We start from the raw sequence: 15,186 nt of genomic DNA, 5'->3' as shown, positions 1-15,186 counted from the left end.
AGAACATCCCAGTAAAATAACAACAGGAGACTAAACCAATGAACAACCCATTCCTAAAATGACAGGACCAACGTACCACCCATACATATTAACCCTGAATGTAAAGGGCTTAAGCTCATCAATCAAACAGATTAGTAGACTGGATTAAAATAACCCATCTATTTGTTACCTACTGGGATACATTTCAACAACAAAGATCAGCAGAAACTGTATCTCACAGAGCTTGATTTTTGTTTCATCTCCTCAAAACACTTTCTCCTCATTAAATTCTTCGATGACTCATAGATGATACAGTAGCATCATTTTCTTCAAAAAGGTTCTTGGTTTTTTTTAATATTTTCAGGCCACACATTAGTGATTCAGCATGTTATTTAACCTCATGGTGTTGTAAATTTCTATTTTCCTTTCTGTTATTGACTTTGTTTTGTGGCTTTTAAGGGGATGTACAGTAGCTGTGAAGTGGAGACTATCGTATCCAGATGTGAGGATACAGTGCAGTATGCATCTCTACTTCCAGACAAAGATGGACTCCCAATGAAACTGTTTACTATATCCTGACAATAGGATGCTGGACTCTCTGTCATTGTCCACGCCTGCAATGGACATTCGACTGTGTATGAAGAACTATACTATAGTAATGACATAGGGGAACTCAGTGATGGGGGAGGGAGTTCGGGTGGGGCTAAGGGAACTCCCAGGGCCTATGGAACTGTATCATAAAATGATGATAATAATATGAAGAAATAAAATTTAAAAAAACAAACTAAAAATAGTCATCCTATAGTTCAAGACAAACAAGCAGTGGCCTGCAGCAAAGCCCCCACCCCAGATCACTGGCACCTCAGGAGCAGCCAGCCGTGGCAGCAGACTGAATCTCAGCAGCACAGGTTTCCAGACCCCTTCGGTTCAAGGGGTCTCTCATGCCAGGGATCCTAAGGGCTGAGCTGGCATGCTCCCGGTGCCTGGTGTGGCACCACTGGGTGGTGGCTGTGGCGGCTGTTCCCAGCAGCGCCCACCGAGTCCTGGATGCCCAGGGATGAGAGGACAGAGGTGAGCGAAGAAAGACAGGACTGGTCAGTGGACGTGTTGTGCCCAGGCTTTGAGATCCCCAGAAATCATTAGGACTCTGCGATGCAAACACGTAAGGGCATCAGGGCGGTTTACTCAGGCCAGCTGGGGCTCCCAGCCATCGCCCAGCCCAGCGGGACTGGCAGTACCTGAATCAGCAGCACAAAGGGCAGAGCAGACAGAAGGGATTGAAGCTGGACAGCACAGGTTTTTATCCATTTCAGGCCAATTCCACACAATTATACAGTCATGATTGGTCAGTTTTAACTGTTAACTTTCAAGAAGAGCAAGCTGGCAGGCTTCTATTGGTGGGTTTGAGCAAGCAACTTTCACAGTACAAACTGGAGGGCTGTAGGGCAGTGAGCGAGTCTTATCTAACACCAGGGGCCTCCTTCCTGCCGGGTGTCACGGAGACTGTCAGGCCTGGAGTTCACACAGCCCAGCCATGCGAGTGACGCAGAATCACAAAAGCAGGCATCAGGAGTCAGATGCCCACCGCACGCTCAGCAGGGGCAGTGGGCGGTCCGGCAGACCTCCAAGCGGTGGGTTCTGTTCCCAGTCTGTATGTGTGCACGTACCACGGGGTCCGCCCTGCCCACTGGATGGACAGATGGTTGGCCAGCCAGATGTGCAGGTGGACATGTGGATGGATAGATGGGTGGGTGCACAAACAGGGAAGTGGGGCCCTGGAAGGCGTCTACCTGTTTTATTATTTTATTTTTTATTTATTGGAAAGGCAGAGTTAGAGAGAGGAGAGACAGATCTTCTGTCAGCTGGTTCACTCCCCAAACCGCTGCAGCAGCCAGGGGCTGCGCCAGGCCCAAGCCAGAACCAAGAGCTACCTCCAGGTCTCCACCTGAGTGGACAGGTGCAGGGTGCCAAGTACTGGGGCAGTCCTCCAGTGCCTGCCCTGGCGCACCAGCAGGGAGCTGGACAGTAAGTGGAGGAACCCACGCTTCCCACGGGATGGCCGTGTCCACCCTGGCCCCTCCCAGAGACCCCACGGCCAGTGTGGACATCACACTGCAGGCAGGCCTGGCCATCCCGCAAACATGTGCGCAGCTGGGCCACGCAGCCCTCGCCTGGGCGCGGCCAGGAAGGGGGACCTGGTCCGGAAGCCGGGCGCCGGGAAGGGGAACCTGACCTACAACCGGGGCGCCGGGAAAGGGGACCCCGCCAGGAAGTGAAGACCCTGGAAGTGGGGACCCCGCCGGGAAGCGCACGTCACACCAAGAACCCGGGACCCCGGAAGGCAGCCGCGTGGCGCGGAGCCACCTCGCCAGCGGGCACCGGCAGGGGGCGCGCGTAGCGTGCGCGCGCAGCGTGCGCAGGGCGGAGCCTGGCGCACGCTGCACGTCCCGCCCGCCGCGCGCCCTACAGCGCGTCGTCCGATTGGGTAGCGTCACCACGCTGGGGACGGGCAGCTCGAGCAGCGCGGGCGTCGTCGCGTGCGGTGACGTCTCCCGCGGGCGTCGGTAGGGTCGGCGGCGGAGGCGGGTGGGAAATGGCGGAGTACTTGGCGTCCATCTTCGGGACCGAGAAAGACAAGTGAGTGAGGGCAGCCGGGCAGCGGCTCAGGGCGGCGGGCGGGAGCCGGGGGCGGCGGGGGACGGCTCCGGGCTGGCGGGAAGGCGAGCCGAGCACAAACGGCGGGCTCCCGCCCGGCCCCGCGCCGACACGCGGGCTGCCTTCCTCCCGGGTCGGGCCGGCTTGGGGCCCCGCGCCCGCCTGCGCCTCTTCCCCCGATCATTTTCAGGGGTCCTCGGGGATGGGAAGCAGGGTCGACGCCGCCCGGCCCTCTGGCGGCCAGCGGGGCACCTTGGATGGCGAAAGAAAGTGCCCTAAAGGGTTTTTCTTTTTTTCTTTTTTCCTTTTTTTTTTTTTCAATATTTCGGGGTGCGATTCCAGGGGAAGAGCGAGGCCGAGGTAGATTTATTTGGGCTTATTTATTGCGCGCCCCGCTCCTGGGCCGTGGTCATTTTAGACCCGCGGGGAGCTGAGGTGTAGGGGCCTTTGGGGAACCTGCAGACCGAACGGGTTCACCTTGGCCTTAAGGAAAAAAAAAAACACTGGCCGACTCGGGATTAATGATTAGCTCCGGGTGGAGCTTTAATGACAACCGGCGGGGTGCGGGCGGCCATTCCGAGGGCCCGAGGGGGAAGGCACCTCAAACACACTCTGGGGTCCCTGGGCTCCTCATTTAAGGTTCAAGCCTAGGGGAAAAAAAACCACCAGTCGTATTCAGGCCGGAAATACTGATGAGGGCGGGAGAGGAGGAGCAGGTGGCTGTCCTGGGCCTGTGGGGCACCCGGGGGTAGGGCGAGGTGCCCTGGGCCTGTGGGGCACCCCGGGGGTAGAATGAGGTGCCCTGGGCCGTGTGGGGCACCCCGGGGGTAGAGCGAGGTGCCCTGGGCCAGGGCGTGCTGCTTGCTGTGTGTGTTCAGGACACAGGAGGGGACTTGGCCTCGTCCCACTTTCTCTGGGTGCTGTATCCAGGAGTGTACCCCCGGTCACGAAGCTGTGGCTTTGAGGATGTTTCCGTCGCTGCCTGTGGAGCTGACCTGTGGGCTGAGGTGCCATCCAGTTGTTGCGCATTCATTTCCAGCACCATGTGGGCTTTAGCTTTTGGGAAACAAGAGCACCCCTAAAAGCTGAAGGGCAGGGGGTGACCCTTGAGTGGCTGGCTCCTGGGCTGGGCAGAGCCGGGCCCTGCCTGGTGTCTGAGGAGGTTTCCCTTGCGCTTCAGGGGCACATCACTTGGTCTGATGGAAACCTCGTGCGTAGTTTGTGGAGCTGACCAGCAGACCGTCAGCTGCGTGGCCGCTGCTGGACTGGCTTTCGGGGTGGTTGGTGGGGCTGTTGGGACAGGAGCCAGACTCCTTGCTCTGGGTCCTTGCTCCCTGTGACCACGTGGGAAACCAGTGGGGTGGGGGGGTGGCTAGGCGTTGACCTGGCTGTTGACCACCTGGGGAGGGAAGGGTGGAAAGTGGACCTCGGAGTTTGAAATAATTGTTTAAAGAGACAGCCTTGTTGAGTTGGAGTGCCTCAGGCTGCACCCCAGCGGGCGAGTGCAGCGGCTGGCCAGCTGGCCTGTGGGCCGTCACTTTCCCGGGTTTTTCTTCCAGGTTTTATTTATGTGAGAGTGGCCTTCCACCTTCTAGTTCCTTCCCCAGGTGGACAGCCAGGCCAAGGCCGTTGTCCGCCATGCTCCCAGGGTGCTTCCACAAGGCTGGATCAGAAGCCGGGCACCTGGTGTCAGAACTTGGCTCCATGTGGTTGGTGATGCCTGCTAGGAAGTGGGGTTACTGCGCTGCCAGTTGGTCCTGCCTCCTCAGCATCCCTGCCCCGAGTCTGGTGGGCTGTTGGATAAATGGCTCTGCAGGCTGAGCGTCCGTGACCTGTGAGGGACACTGGAATCGCGTCCCTCTGGCAGTTTAGCCGCCCCCCCCCCCAGGTGGCACGGCATGGCTGTCTTGAAGCTGACCACTGATTTAGGCTGACAGTGGGGGACAGAGGGACTCGGCCATGGGGGGAGGGCTATGGGGGTAGCAGCGGTTCTACCCCCATGTTTGGATTGCTCGGGGCCCAAGGTCCAGGACTGAAACCAGAGAGACTAATCCTCAGGCCTGTGTGGAAACTTCCTGCTGGCCAGATGTTGCAAGGTTCCGGAACCCTGGTTCCTGTCTGCTGTGCCCTGCGCCCGCCTTGTGGTCCGAGCAATGGGGGTGGGGCGTGTCGCGATGCTGTGTGCACATCGCATCGAGGGAGGAAGGCTGAGCGCTGGCCAGGCAGAGGGCCACGCGGTGCAGTCCTAGCTAGCTCGGGCATCAGGCAGCCTCCTACCGGGAGCACCCGTGGGCAGCACCCGTGGGGAGCACCCGTGGGGAGCACCCGTGGGGAGCACCCGTGGGCAGCACCCGTGGGCAGCACCCGTGGGGAGCACCCGTGGGCAGCACCCGTGGGGAGCACCCGTGGGGACCTTGTGGCCAGCAGCATCAACTCTCGTTTTCCTTTTCAGGGTCAACTGCTCCTTTTATTTCAAAATTGGGGCATGTCGCCATGGAGACAGATGCTCTCGGTTGCACAATAAACCGACCTTTAGCCAGGTTTGTTTATTTTTTTTCTCTTTCGTGTTTTCATGTAAATTATCAAAACTTCATGTACTTTTCCAGGGGACTTAAACATTTCTGTGCATTACTCATCAAGTGGGTTTCTTGTCTGGCTTTGCTTTCATTTGTGTACTAAGGGTGTGATTCCTAAGAACTGAGAGGGGTTAGCTGCCCCTGGGGGAGGTCTGGGGTCCCTTGCTGCTGCTCAGCGAAGTTTCCCGTTGGCCTGTCCTGGTGACACGGTCCACTGTGGCGTGTACGTCACTTGCAGAGGGTGTCGTGAGGATGGGGAGCAGTGAAGCCTGGAGCAGGAGCTGGCTCGTAGCCGAGAGGCCTGTCGGTCGGCCGAGCTCTGCTGTCAGCTTGCTTCAGCCCGATCCCAGATTCCGACAGCTCCGTCTCAGCTCACTAAGAAGGCCGAGGGGTTGTGCCCACGAGGAAGGCCTGAGAAAGCGGGGCCGCCTGTCCAGGCCTGGGCCGTGGCTGACACTTGAATCCGCACTGGCATTGCTGGAGCTGCCTGCTGCCACGCAGCCTCTGCCCCATCTTACCTCCTGCCTTTAAAGGCTTGTTGGACTGCGTGAGCTGGGAGTAAGCACACGGGAAACTCCGCAGGCTGTGCTGGTTTTTAGCAAGAGAAATATTGATTTAATGACCCTGAACGTGTCTCTCTGTAGATTTCAGTAAACCGAGGGCTTGGTTTAGCCTCTCTGTTTATGATAACCTTTCAGAAGCGCTTTGATTGGCCCAGTCTCCAGCCGAAGCACAGTGGCAGGTGCACCTCCAGTGCAGGGCATCTGCCCCAGGGGCTGAGTACTGAGCTGAGAGACAGAGGGACTTGTGTCTGAGTCCTGGGGTGCACTGGCAGGGTCGGCATGAGGCTTCGGGGAGCCCTGGGATAGGTTCCCTGCAGCCCCTCATTTTGTTGGCTGGGTGTCTGTAACCCAGGCACCGCGATCGCCCCGCAGAGCAGCAGGCAGCACCTGCCAGTTCATCTGGGTGAGACCTGCAGTGGGCCCGTCGGCGGCTGTGCTCCGATGACTGCGGCTGGAAGCTGGCCAGTGCCCGCTCAGGGACAGCTCCGAGGCCCGAAGGGAGGGTACCTGCCCAACTGGCGCAGGCCTGCCCTGGGGTGCCCGCTTCCTGGCCCTGGTTCTTGAGGGGTGGCCGCAGGCCGAGCTGGCTCCTGGAGCCCTCCCCGGGACAGCTTGGGAGTCCAGCAGGACAGTGGGGGTTGCAATCTGAGTCGTCACAGTGGTGTGGACGTTACGATGCGTGTCATGTATTAGCCTACTAACTTAACCATGGTTTGTTTTTTCAGACAACTTGGTTTTCAGAAGAGCGGTACAGTGTAAGGTTTCGAGTCTGCCTGATCCAGTTTAAAGCACAAGGGCTAAAAGGAGATTTTTTTTTTTTCCTTAATAGAAGGATTGGAAAAGAGCGAATGTATTAAGCTATTGTATTATGCAAACAGAGATCTCCCCAAGAAAGTGTCAATGAGACGTGCCGGGCCAGCTCCGGGCTGGAGGCCTGCCCGCAGCTGAGCAGAGTGGCTGTGGGGAATGTGGTCTGGGAGTTGTCCCTGTTGTCTGCTACCTCCACGTACAAGAAAGCCTTGGTGCTCTGTTCCCCGGCTCGGCTGGGCCTTCCCAGTGCGACCGTGGATTTGCCCTCTTGGTTGCTGGCTGACTTACCAAGTCACTGCTCAAGCTCTGTTTTCATAATATGATGGCTTCCATCGGTGTCTCCCGGAGACGGGGGCCGGCGTGCGGCAGCAGGAGCAGCAGGCGTTGTAGCCATTTGCAAACAAGTTGTCTCTTTGCAGTTGTCTGATGTATGCGCAGCAGCCAGTAGAATTCCCCTTTTTATTTTTTTTTCCCCGCAGACCATCTTGATTCAAAACATCTATCGTAACCCCCAAAACAGTGCACAGACGGCTGACGGCTCACACTGTAAGTCCCACAGTCGGAGGAACTTTAACGCCATGGTGGGAAAGAGCCCACTCGTAACCGAGACACTCGGCCCCCTCCGAGCTGCTGGCCTAGAGCTGTTGCAGACAGGGCAGCTGCCGGAATGGGGCGCACGGCCGCGCTCGGGAGGCCCGTCCCTCCTGGGGCACGCCGTTGGTCAGGCCAGAGTGTCCGGCCACGTAAACCGGGTTCTGACGTTGTTAGCCGAGCATCGGTCTTGACCGTGGCCGAACCCCTGGCCTCTCCTAAGCTCTTGGTGTAAAATTAAAATAAAACAAAACTGTAGGCATGTTGAGGAAACCGGTAAGGTAAGTGGCCCCGTGAGCGTGGGCTTGGCTTCGCTGGTCCCATCTTTTCTTCAGGAAGTGGAGCTGTCATGATGTGTGAGCATTGTGTTTCTCAGCTGGAGAACGTTGGCAGACATTACAGGTCCCCGTATCTCGGGCATGCTGCATGGTGCAGGCCATCCTGGGCACAGGGAGCGGCCTTGCCAGCTGCTCGCACCGTCAGCTGGAGGGCACAGAAATGCAATAGGAGCACGTCATGAGATCTCCTGCCCCCGCAGAGTTAGGGCGCGTCCAGGCAGCCACGTGCGGCGGACGGATTAACCTGCTCTTTTTCCAGCGTGCGTCTCCGCCGAGCACCGCCAGAGCACGGTGAAGTGCACAGCAGCCGGTGAAGTGTTGCCATCTAATTTTCCATAATATAAAGTTGTTGCGTTTTGTATTTCAGACCATTGCCCTCTTGAACATTTACCGTAACCCTCAAAACTCTTCCCAGTCTGCTGACGGTTTGCGCTGTAAGTCATCCAAGTTCCTTCCCTGGTCCCCTGGGCTTCCGTGTCTGAGCTCAGTGTCCACTCCATCTGGTCTGCCGTGCTAGTGTCGAGGACCGTGTGTCCCACGGGGAGTGACCACCTGCCCGCTCACTGAGACCGTCATGGGGGGGACGGACTGCGAGTAAGCTGGAGTCTTGCCCCCCCCAACCCCCACCCCGAGAACCCCAGGATTTGGACATTCTTTCACTTTCAGGAACTTAAAAAAAGTAAAAGTGGTTTCGGAATGGCTTTCCTGTTTCCCACCAGCCTTGTTGCTGGAGGGCAGGCACGTGGTGATGGGAGCCCGGCCGTGACCCAGCCACGCCCCAGCTAGGGCCTGGACGGGAAGGGCACCGCACCAGGTAGCAGCGTGTGCTGGGGGGCCTGCATGGGCCCTTGCCCAGTTCGGGGAGTGTCCCTTGAACTGTGAGCAGTCACTGGGCCGAGAATTCCCAAGCTAAGCTGTGTGCTCGCCAGTTCTCCGCCTGTCGACCTTGAGGAATCTAGACGGAGCAGGAACACTGCCTGGCCGGGCATCCTGGCCAAAGTGGCTGTCACTGGGCTGGCGTAGAGATGAGCCCCGCTCTGGGTGGCCACACACCTAAGTGGAGTGCAGCCTTTGGGGCGACCCGCTCGCTGCCCCTCCCCCCGCTCGCAGGCAGGTGGGCTCTCCTGCCACGCGGCTCCTGAGCTGCGCAAGGTTTCTCTGAGCTGGGGCTGACCTCGTGGTCGCGCCCTCTCGCTGCAAGGACTCACGTGTAACCCCGGCTTTGTTTTCCGGAAGAACTAGGTGGAGGGAGATGTTGACGCACTGATGTTTGCTGACGAGTGCCCTGGCTCCGAGTGGCTGAAACAGCTGCTGGGACAGCGGGTCGTCCTGTGGTGTGGCCAGGGGCCTGGGAATGCCTGGCGTGCTCTTGGTTCCCGTGTGTCTTTTTGAAAACTCACAGTACCCTTGTTCTGCGTGTGCTATAAAATAAAGCTTAGCTGTTACGAAGTACTCAGATGCTGGGGTCCGGGTTGCACAGATTAAATGAAATACTGATCCTGCCTTTTAAGAAGATGAAATCATTAAATCACCGGTTCTAAACGTACCCTTTCCTATGTAGAGCGATGTTTCATACATGTGGAATGGAAGTTAAGTGAGACTCGCAGTTAAAGCTGCTCGTGTGGACGAGGGGGCGTCTCCACGGGCTGAGGGCCTGGGTCAGCTTTCGGCTCCACCTGGCCGATGGCAGTGTGGCCACCAGAGCACCTCGGCAAAGTTGCTGGCCCTTTTTTGTTTCCTAGCCCTCTTGCCGTGGGGAGGTCGGTGTCCCCTGTGGGCGCCTGCACTGTTGGTAGTGGGGCTGCTGCGGCCGGTCGGTCAGGACGCCGCGTGGCTGGCAGCTGAGGAGCCTGGGCAGAGTCGCCCCTGGGGGATGTGGCACAGAGCAGGTCAGGTTTAGGCTGTGTCCTCACAGGTGGGGGGCTTGGGGTGTTGGGAGGCAGCGCCAAGGTTAGAGAGCCCGGGCCCTGCCAGGAGCTGTGGTGGCAACAGTGGCTTGTCCGCTGCTTGCCCACGGACTGTGGCTGCCGATTAGGACAGAGGCCACGCCAGCCAGCCCTGACCCCCAGTAGGCTGTGGCTGGCCCCTGGACTGAGGGATTGAACATGGGCTTCATGGCGTACAGGCTTTGAAAAGGGCCTAGGTTTTCGGTTAGGTCAGACAGAATTGGGTCTGGAGCAAGGTAGCGTGGTGAGGGGGCTGGGGCTGGCCCCGAGCAGTGCAGCGCCACCTTCCCTGTCCTGGGGCTTGTAGAAATGAGCCACCTGGTAACCTTCATGCTCGCTTGGGATCAGACCACGGCAGGCGGGTCCCAGCGTGCGGTGGCCGGCAGTGTGAGACACGAACGCCCCCTGGTCACACCTGGTGGGCTTCTGCCGCAGTGAGAAGGGAAGCCAGGCCTGTGTCCTCAGCCGGAAGGGAAGGAGCTGTGGTGTGGTTTCCTGATCTGAGAGTCGACTTGGTTCTCACACCTTGTGAACATGTGGCCCTTTGGCTGCTGCTGAGAGGGGTTGTGGTTTCCACGTGTGGACGACTAGCCAGGACGGGGCCTGCCTAGGGGACGCTGGCGGCCTCCTCCAGCGCCGGCCTGCTGCTCAGAGGGCCTGTGTGTGTCCCTCTAGTTTCTGAGTTTAGCGCACGAGACGTGCCCGGCCGCCCGGCCCTCACCAGCCAGCTCTCTCCCGCAGGTGCCGTGAGCGACGTGGAGATGCAGGAGCACTATGATGAGTTCTTTGAGGTGAGCGGCGCCAGGAGGGGGCGGGCCGGGCGCGCGGGGCACCGTGCCAGGTGGGGGCGGGCCGGGAGCGAGGGGTGCCGCGCCAGGTGCGGGCTCACACCCCCGCATCTTGCAGGAGGTCTTCACCGAGATGGAGGAGAAGTACGGAGAGGTGGAGGAGATGAACGTGTGCGACAACCTGGGCGACCACCTCGTGGGCAACGTGTACGTGAAGGTAGGAGCCGTGGCCTGCCCCCGCGGGCACAGGGTCGGGTTCTTCCGGTGTCAGTTTCTCATGCCATTCAGTGACCATCCAGTCGTGTTAGGAAGGAAGGGCAGCATTGGGCCTGATGTTTATCGAAGAATCCCTCTGGCTGTGATTCAGTTGGCTGGTTTTAAAGGCTTTTGGGCCGTGGCGTGGTAGTTCTTCCCCAGGGAGCACATATGTGGTGGGCACTCGGTCTGGTGACTGGCAGGGCTGGCAGCTGTGTCTGTGTCTTGGCAGTTTCGCCGGGAGGAAGATGCTGAAAAGGCTGTGATCGACTTGAATAACCGTTGGTTCAATGGGCAGCCCATCCATGCGGAGCTGTCCCCCGTGACCGACTTCCGGGAAGCCTGCTGCCGGCAGTACGAGATGGGGTGAGTGTGCGGGCAGGGCGTCCCCTGACCGGCCGAGCGGCCAGTGGAGACTGCAGCCAGGTGACTGTCTGTCCCGACCCACAGGGAGTGCACGCGAGGTGGCTTCTGCAACTTCATGCACCTGAAGCCCATCTCAAGGGAGCTGCGGCGAGAGCTGTATGGGCGTCGGCGCAAGAAGTGAGTGCAGTGGCCTGTCCCCCACCTGGCTCTGGCCACTCGCGGGGGTCTGTGTCGGGCAGTGGGGGTGTGCCCGCTCCTGGAAGCCCATGGGGCAGTCCTTGGCTGGTGTGGCAGGGTGGGTGGGCTCCCACAGTTCCGGCTGGGGGTGTCCGACTGCAGGGCGGCGGTGTGGAATGACCCTCCTTCTCTTCTCTTCGCGCAGGCATCGCTCCCGGTCCCGATCCCGGGAGCGCCGCTCTCGTTCCCGAGACCGTGGTCGCGGAGGTGGAGGCGGCGGCGGGGGCGGTGGGGGCCGGGAGCGTGACCGGAGGCGATCCCGGGACCGGGAGCGCTCGGGCCGCTTCTAAGCCCGGCTGGGAGGAGCTGTGGTGGTGGGTCAACCAAACCAGTTCATAGTGGGGATTTTTTTTAAAAAACAACAAAAAAAAACAAAGATGGGTTTCTGAATAAACTTTGTAGTGATACAGTATTGTCAGTGTAACTTCTGTACAAAGTCTTTGTGTGAAATCTTTCCAAGCTTTCCAGCCGTGAATTCTGTGGCAGGAGGCATGGTGCCCTGTGGGTACCCCGTGCTTGGCCAGTGAGCCCACATCAGGAGCCTAGCATGGGTGGGAGATACCCGGCCTTTACACTGGCGCTGTGTGGGTGGCTCCTGTCGCAGAGACAGGCTGCTGCAGTGCCAGGGCACAGCCAGCTCCATTCCGCTGTGAGGTGAGCAGGGAGCAGTGTGTGGTCAGGACTTGCCACTTGTTTATTTTCTGTCACGTTTAATTTTTTGGTTTTTTTTTAAAGATTCATTTTGTTGGGAAGGCAGATACATAGAGAGGAGCAGAGACGGGAAGGAAGATCTTCTGTCTGATGATTCACTCCCCAAGCAGCCGCAATGGCCGGATCTGTGCTGATCTGAAGCCAGGAGTTTCTTCCCAGTCTCCCATGCGGTGCAGGGTCCTAAGGCTTTGGGCCAACCTCTGCCGCTTTCCCAGGCCACAAGCAGGGAGCTGGATGGGAAGCAGGCTGCCGGGATTAGAACCAGCAACCATATAGAATCCTGGCACATTCAAGGTGAGGACTGTAGCTGTTAGGCCACCGCGCCAGGCCCTGTTATTTTTTTTGAGAGGTCTTCCTGTGCCAAGCCAGAGCCAGGATCTGGGATGGGAGCTTGAACTTTTAACTGCTTGAACCTGAGCAGGAAGCTTGCCTTCTGTGTGCTGGCCACCGTCCTTGGAGACCAGGTCCTCCTTCAGCGAAACCCCCTGCCCAGCCCTGCATTGAGAGACCTGGCAGCGTCGCCCTGGACTCCATCTGACTGCCTTGCTCTTCGAATGCATTCCCACTCCTGCGGTTGGTTTTTTTTTTTTTTTTTTTTTGAAAGTCAGCTATACAGAAAAGGATCTTCTATCTGCTGGTTCACTCCCCAAGTGACTGCAACAGCTGGAGCCGAGCTGAGCTGATCAGGAGCCAGGAGCATAAGCTTATACTGGGTCTCCCATACAGGTACAGGATCCCAAAGGCTTTGGGCTATCCTCTGCTGCTTTCCCAGTCCATAAGCAGGGAGCTGGATGGGAAGTGGAGTAGCCAGGACATGAACCGGCGCCCATGTGGTGATGCCTGTTATGACACCCTGCCATGCCACCCCCAGGGTTTGTTGATCCCTTCAGTGGCCAGCAGTACTGCACTCTGTCCGTCTCCTGGGTCTGGCTCGGGCTGGGAAGGGCTGGGGAGGGCCCAGTGGACAGGTGGAAGTGTGTCGGGGAGGGCCTGGGCAGGGGCAGCCACACCCAGCACCACCTCAGCTCCGGCCCTGAAGGCTTGCAGCAGGAAAAGCTACCAGATTGGGACTGTTGATGGGCAAGTAGGGTCCCCTCTGTTGGGACCGCCAAAGGGGAGTCTGTCAGGAGAATGGGAAGAGTTTCTTGTCAGGCCCTGCGGTGGCTTTTCCTGTCCTAGGTGGGCTTACAGCCGTGGCCTTGGGATGGGCTCAGCCAGCACCACTTTCCTTAGGCCCTCCCAGAAGAGGGGTGCCGCAGTGGGAGGGCCCCTCTGCAATCGCTCCACATGGAAGGCCTTGCCCGTGAGACAAGGACCCAGAAGACCTCGATGGTTCTGGAACGTGGCTCAGGTGGAACTCCACAGCCGCTCGGGCTCAGTTCGGCCTTCTTGCTGGCCAGACGGACAGACTGAGCAAGTGATGGCTCTCCTCCATGCTCAGGACTTGCCAGGAGTGCTGGGCCCTGAGGAGCCCTTGGCCCTGAGGAGCCCTTGGGGGGAATCTTCCCGCACCATTTTTAATCCCTTCACTGCCCGGTCGCCACCTTAACTAGCGGCCGGGACTGGAGCCCTCTCTGAGCTGTAGCTCTAAAAACCTTTGCTGAAGCTTCTTGCTGCAAAGTGCTGGCCAGTCAGTCAGTCCCAGGAAACTGGCCTCGAGGTGCTGTTTAGACAGGACTTAAGATTGCTATGCTGTGCCCTCAGGGGCAGAGTGGTGAGACGCAACTATTTGAGCAGGCAGTGCCCAGTGTGCACATGGCCCTACGAGCCACTCCTGGAACCTGCTCATACTCTTTATTTATTGTTGATCGGAAAGGTATATTTACAGAGAGATCCGCCCATCTGATAAGGAGCTAGAAACTTCTTCCACGCAGGTGCATGGTCCCCAGGCTCTGGGCCGTCCTGGACTGCTTTTCCAGGCCATAAGCAGGGAGCGGGTTGGGAAGCAGAGCAGCCGGTTAATGGACCTGTGCCCATGTGGGATCTTGGTGGTTGCAAGGCAAGGATTTAGCCATTGAGCCATCATGCCAGTCCCTTAAATCTTTAAAAATTAATTTTATTGGGCCCGGTACAGTAGTAGCACAGTGGCTAAAGTCCCTGCTTTGCATGCACCAGGATCCCATATATATGGACGCTGCTTCCCATCCAGCTCCCTGCTTGTGGCCTGGGAAAGTAGTCGAGGATGGCCCAAAGCCTTGGGACCCTGCACCCGCGTGGGAGACCCGGAAGAAGCTCCTGACTCTTGGCTTCGCATCAGCTCAGCTCTGTCATTGCAGCCACTTGGGAGTGAACCAGCAGATGGAAGATATTTCTCTGTCTCCCCCTCTGTAAATCTGAGTTTCCAATAAAAATAAATCTTTTAAAAGGTATTTATTTGAAAGGCAGAGTTAGGGATCTCCACTGGTTCACTTCTCAGTGGCTGCAAAGGCTGGGGTTGGGTCAGGCTGACACCAGGAACCAGGGACTCCGCCTGGGGGTCCCGTGTGGGTGCGGGGTCCCAAGCTCTTGGGCCGTTGTCCACCACTGACCCTGCAGTAGGGAGCTGGACTGCAGATGGAGCGACTGAAGCCAGCACTCGCAAGCAGTGCTGGGGCAGCAGACGGGTGGCTGGCTGTGCCTGCCGGCCAGACAGAGCAGTAAGGGAAAGTTGTGCCACATTAATAGACATGGTTCATTCAAGGGCCAGATGAGTTAGTGCTCAGGTCGAAAGGGCAAACAGCCGCTGGGAAGGAACTTCAGGAAGGCCTAAAGGAACGGCATGACATCCCATGTTCATGGAGTGGGGGACTGTGTGCTGTCCGAGGCCAGGGTTCCCCAGGAAAGTACATCCCCCCAGGGCCATGTCCCTGCAGTCCTAGCCACCTCCCAGACCCTAAAGGTTATGCCGGCACTGCAGGGGGCCCCAGCTAACCAAGAACGAGGACTTAAGGCTCCAGCAGGCGTGGCTCCATACCGGGGAACCTGCCCATGCTGCGGAGTGGACTGAGTGGACGGTCCACTGCTCCACTCCCTCCCACCCCCAGCTCGTGGCTTAGCCAAAGCCAAGGGTGCAGGGGTGGGTGGGACAGCCCAGGGAGCCAAGGCTCTCCCTGTGTACACACGTGGCCACCTGCCTGCCGTGGCCCGGGTGGGGCACCGGTGCTGCTGGGACGGGCAGTGTTTCCCCAACCCTTGGCGCTCTCGCCCTGTGCCCTGCTTCCTGCTTCCTGCCTCAGCCTGGCACCTCTGCCTCAGTGGGATCTGCTCCCGCCCACCAGGCCCTCCCAGCTTCCCTCCAGCCCCTCCTGTGGTTCTTCCTGCAGCCAACCACAGCCCCGCCCCTTCCCCTCTGCCCCTTGCTGGCCTCCTTCCTGGTCGTGGAGGCTCTTGGG

The 15,186-nt window shown here is 58.6% G+C and overlaps 1 protein-coding gene across 3 annotated transcripts; it reads left to right on the top strand.

Annotated features, from left to right (window-relative positions):
- The first annotated feature begins 2,538 nt into the window (after nucleotides 1–2,538).
- Nucleotides 2,539–11,516, top strand: U2AF1 (U2 small nuclear RNA auxiliary factor 1). Of its 3 annotated transcripts, none has more exons than XM_040986673.1 (8): nucleotides 2,539–2,616; nucleotides 5,087–5,174; nucleotides 7,880–7,946; nucleotides 10,200–10,249; nucleotides 10,365–10,463; nucleotides 10,734–10,867; nucleotides 10,952–11,044; nucleotides 11,250–11,516. In XM_040986673.1, the coding sequence occupies exons 1-8, from the start codon at nucleotides 2,573–2,575 to the stop codon at nucleotides 11,392–11,394; spliced, it is 720 nt and encodes a 239-aa protein (XP_040842607.1). In that variant the 5' UTR covers nucleotides 2,539–2,572; the 3' UTR covers nucleotides 11,395–11,516. The 3 variants fall into 3 exon arrangements, with proteins under 3 accessions (XP_040842607.1, XP_040842608.1, XP_040842609.1); XM_040986674.1 differs by lacking the exon at nucleotides 7,880–7,946 and adding an exon at nucleotides 7,063–7,129; XM_040986675.1 differs by lacking the exon at nucleotides 2,539–2,616 and adding an exon at nucleotides 7,063–7,129.
- Nucleotides 11,517–15,186: the final 3,670 nt, after the last annotated feature.

Source organism: Ochotona curzoniae, unplaced genomic scaffold (assembly GCF_017591425.1).
Source record: "Ochotona curzoniae isolate NIBS_2020 unplaced genomic scaffold, NIBS_Ocur_1.0 contig_4516, whole genome shotgun sequence".
In the NCBI taxonomy this organism is placed as follows: domain Eukaryota; kingdom Metazoa; phylum Chordata; class Mammalia; order Lagomorpha; family Ochotonidae; genus Ochotona; species Ochotona curzoniae.
This window is presented reverse-complemented; position numbering and strand designations above follow the sequence as displayed.

Coding starts and splice junctions, on each gene's coding strand:
- U2AF1 (XM_040986673.1), top strand. CDS start 2,573: ATGGCGGAGTACTTGGCGTCCATCTTCGGGACCGAGAAAGACAA. Junction 5,175..7,879: donor ATAAACCGACCTTTAGCCAG/GTTTGTTTATTT, acceptor TTTGTATTTCAG/ACCATTGCCCTCTTGAACAT. Junction 11,045..11,249: donor TATGGGCGTCGGCGCAAGAA/GTGAGTGCAGTG, acceptor CTCTTCGCGCAG/GCATCGCTCCCGGTCCCGAT.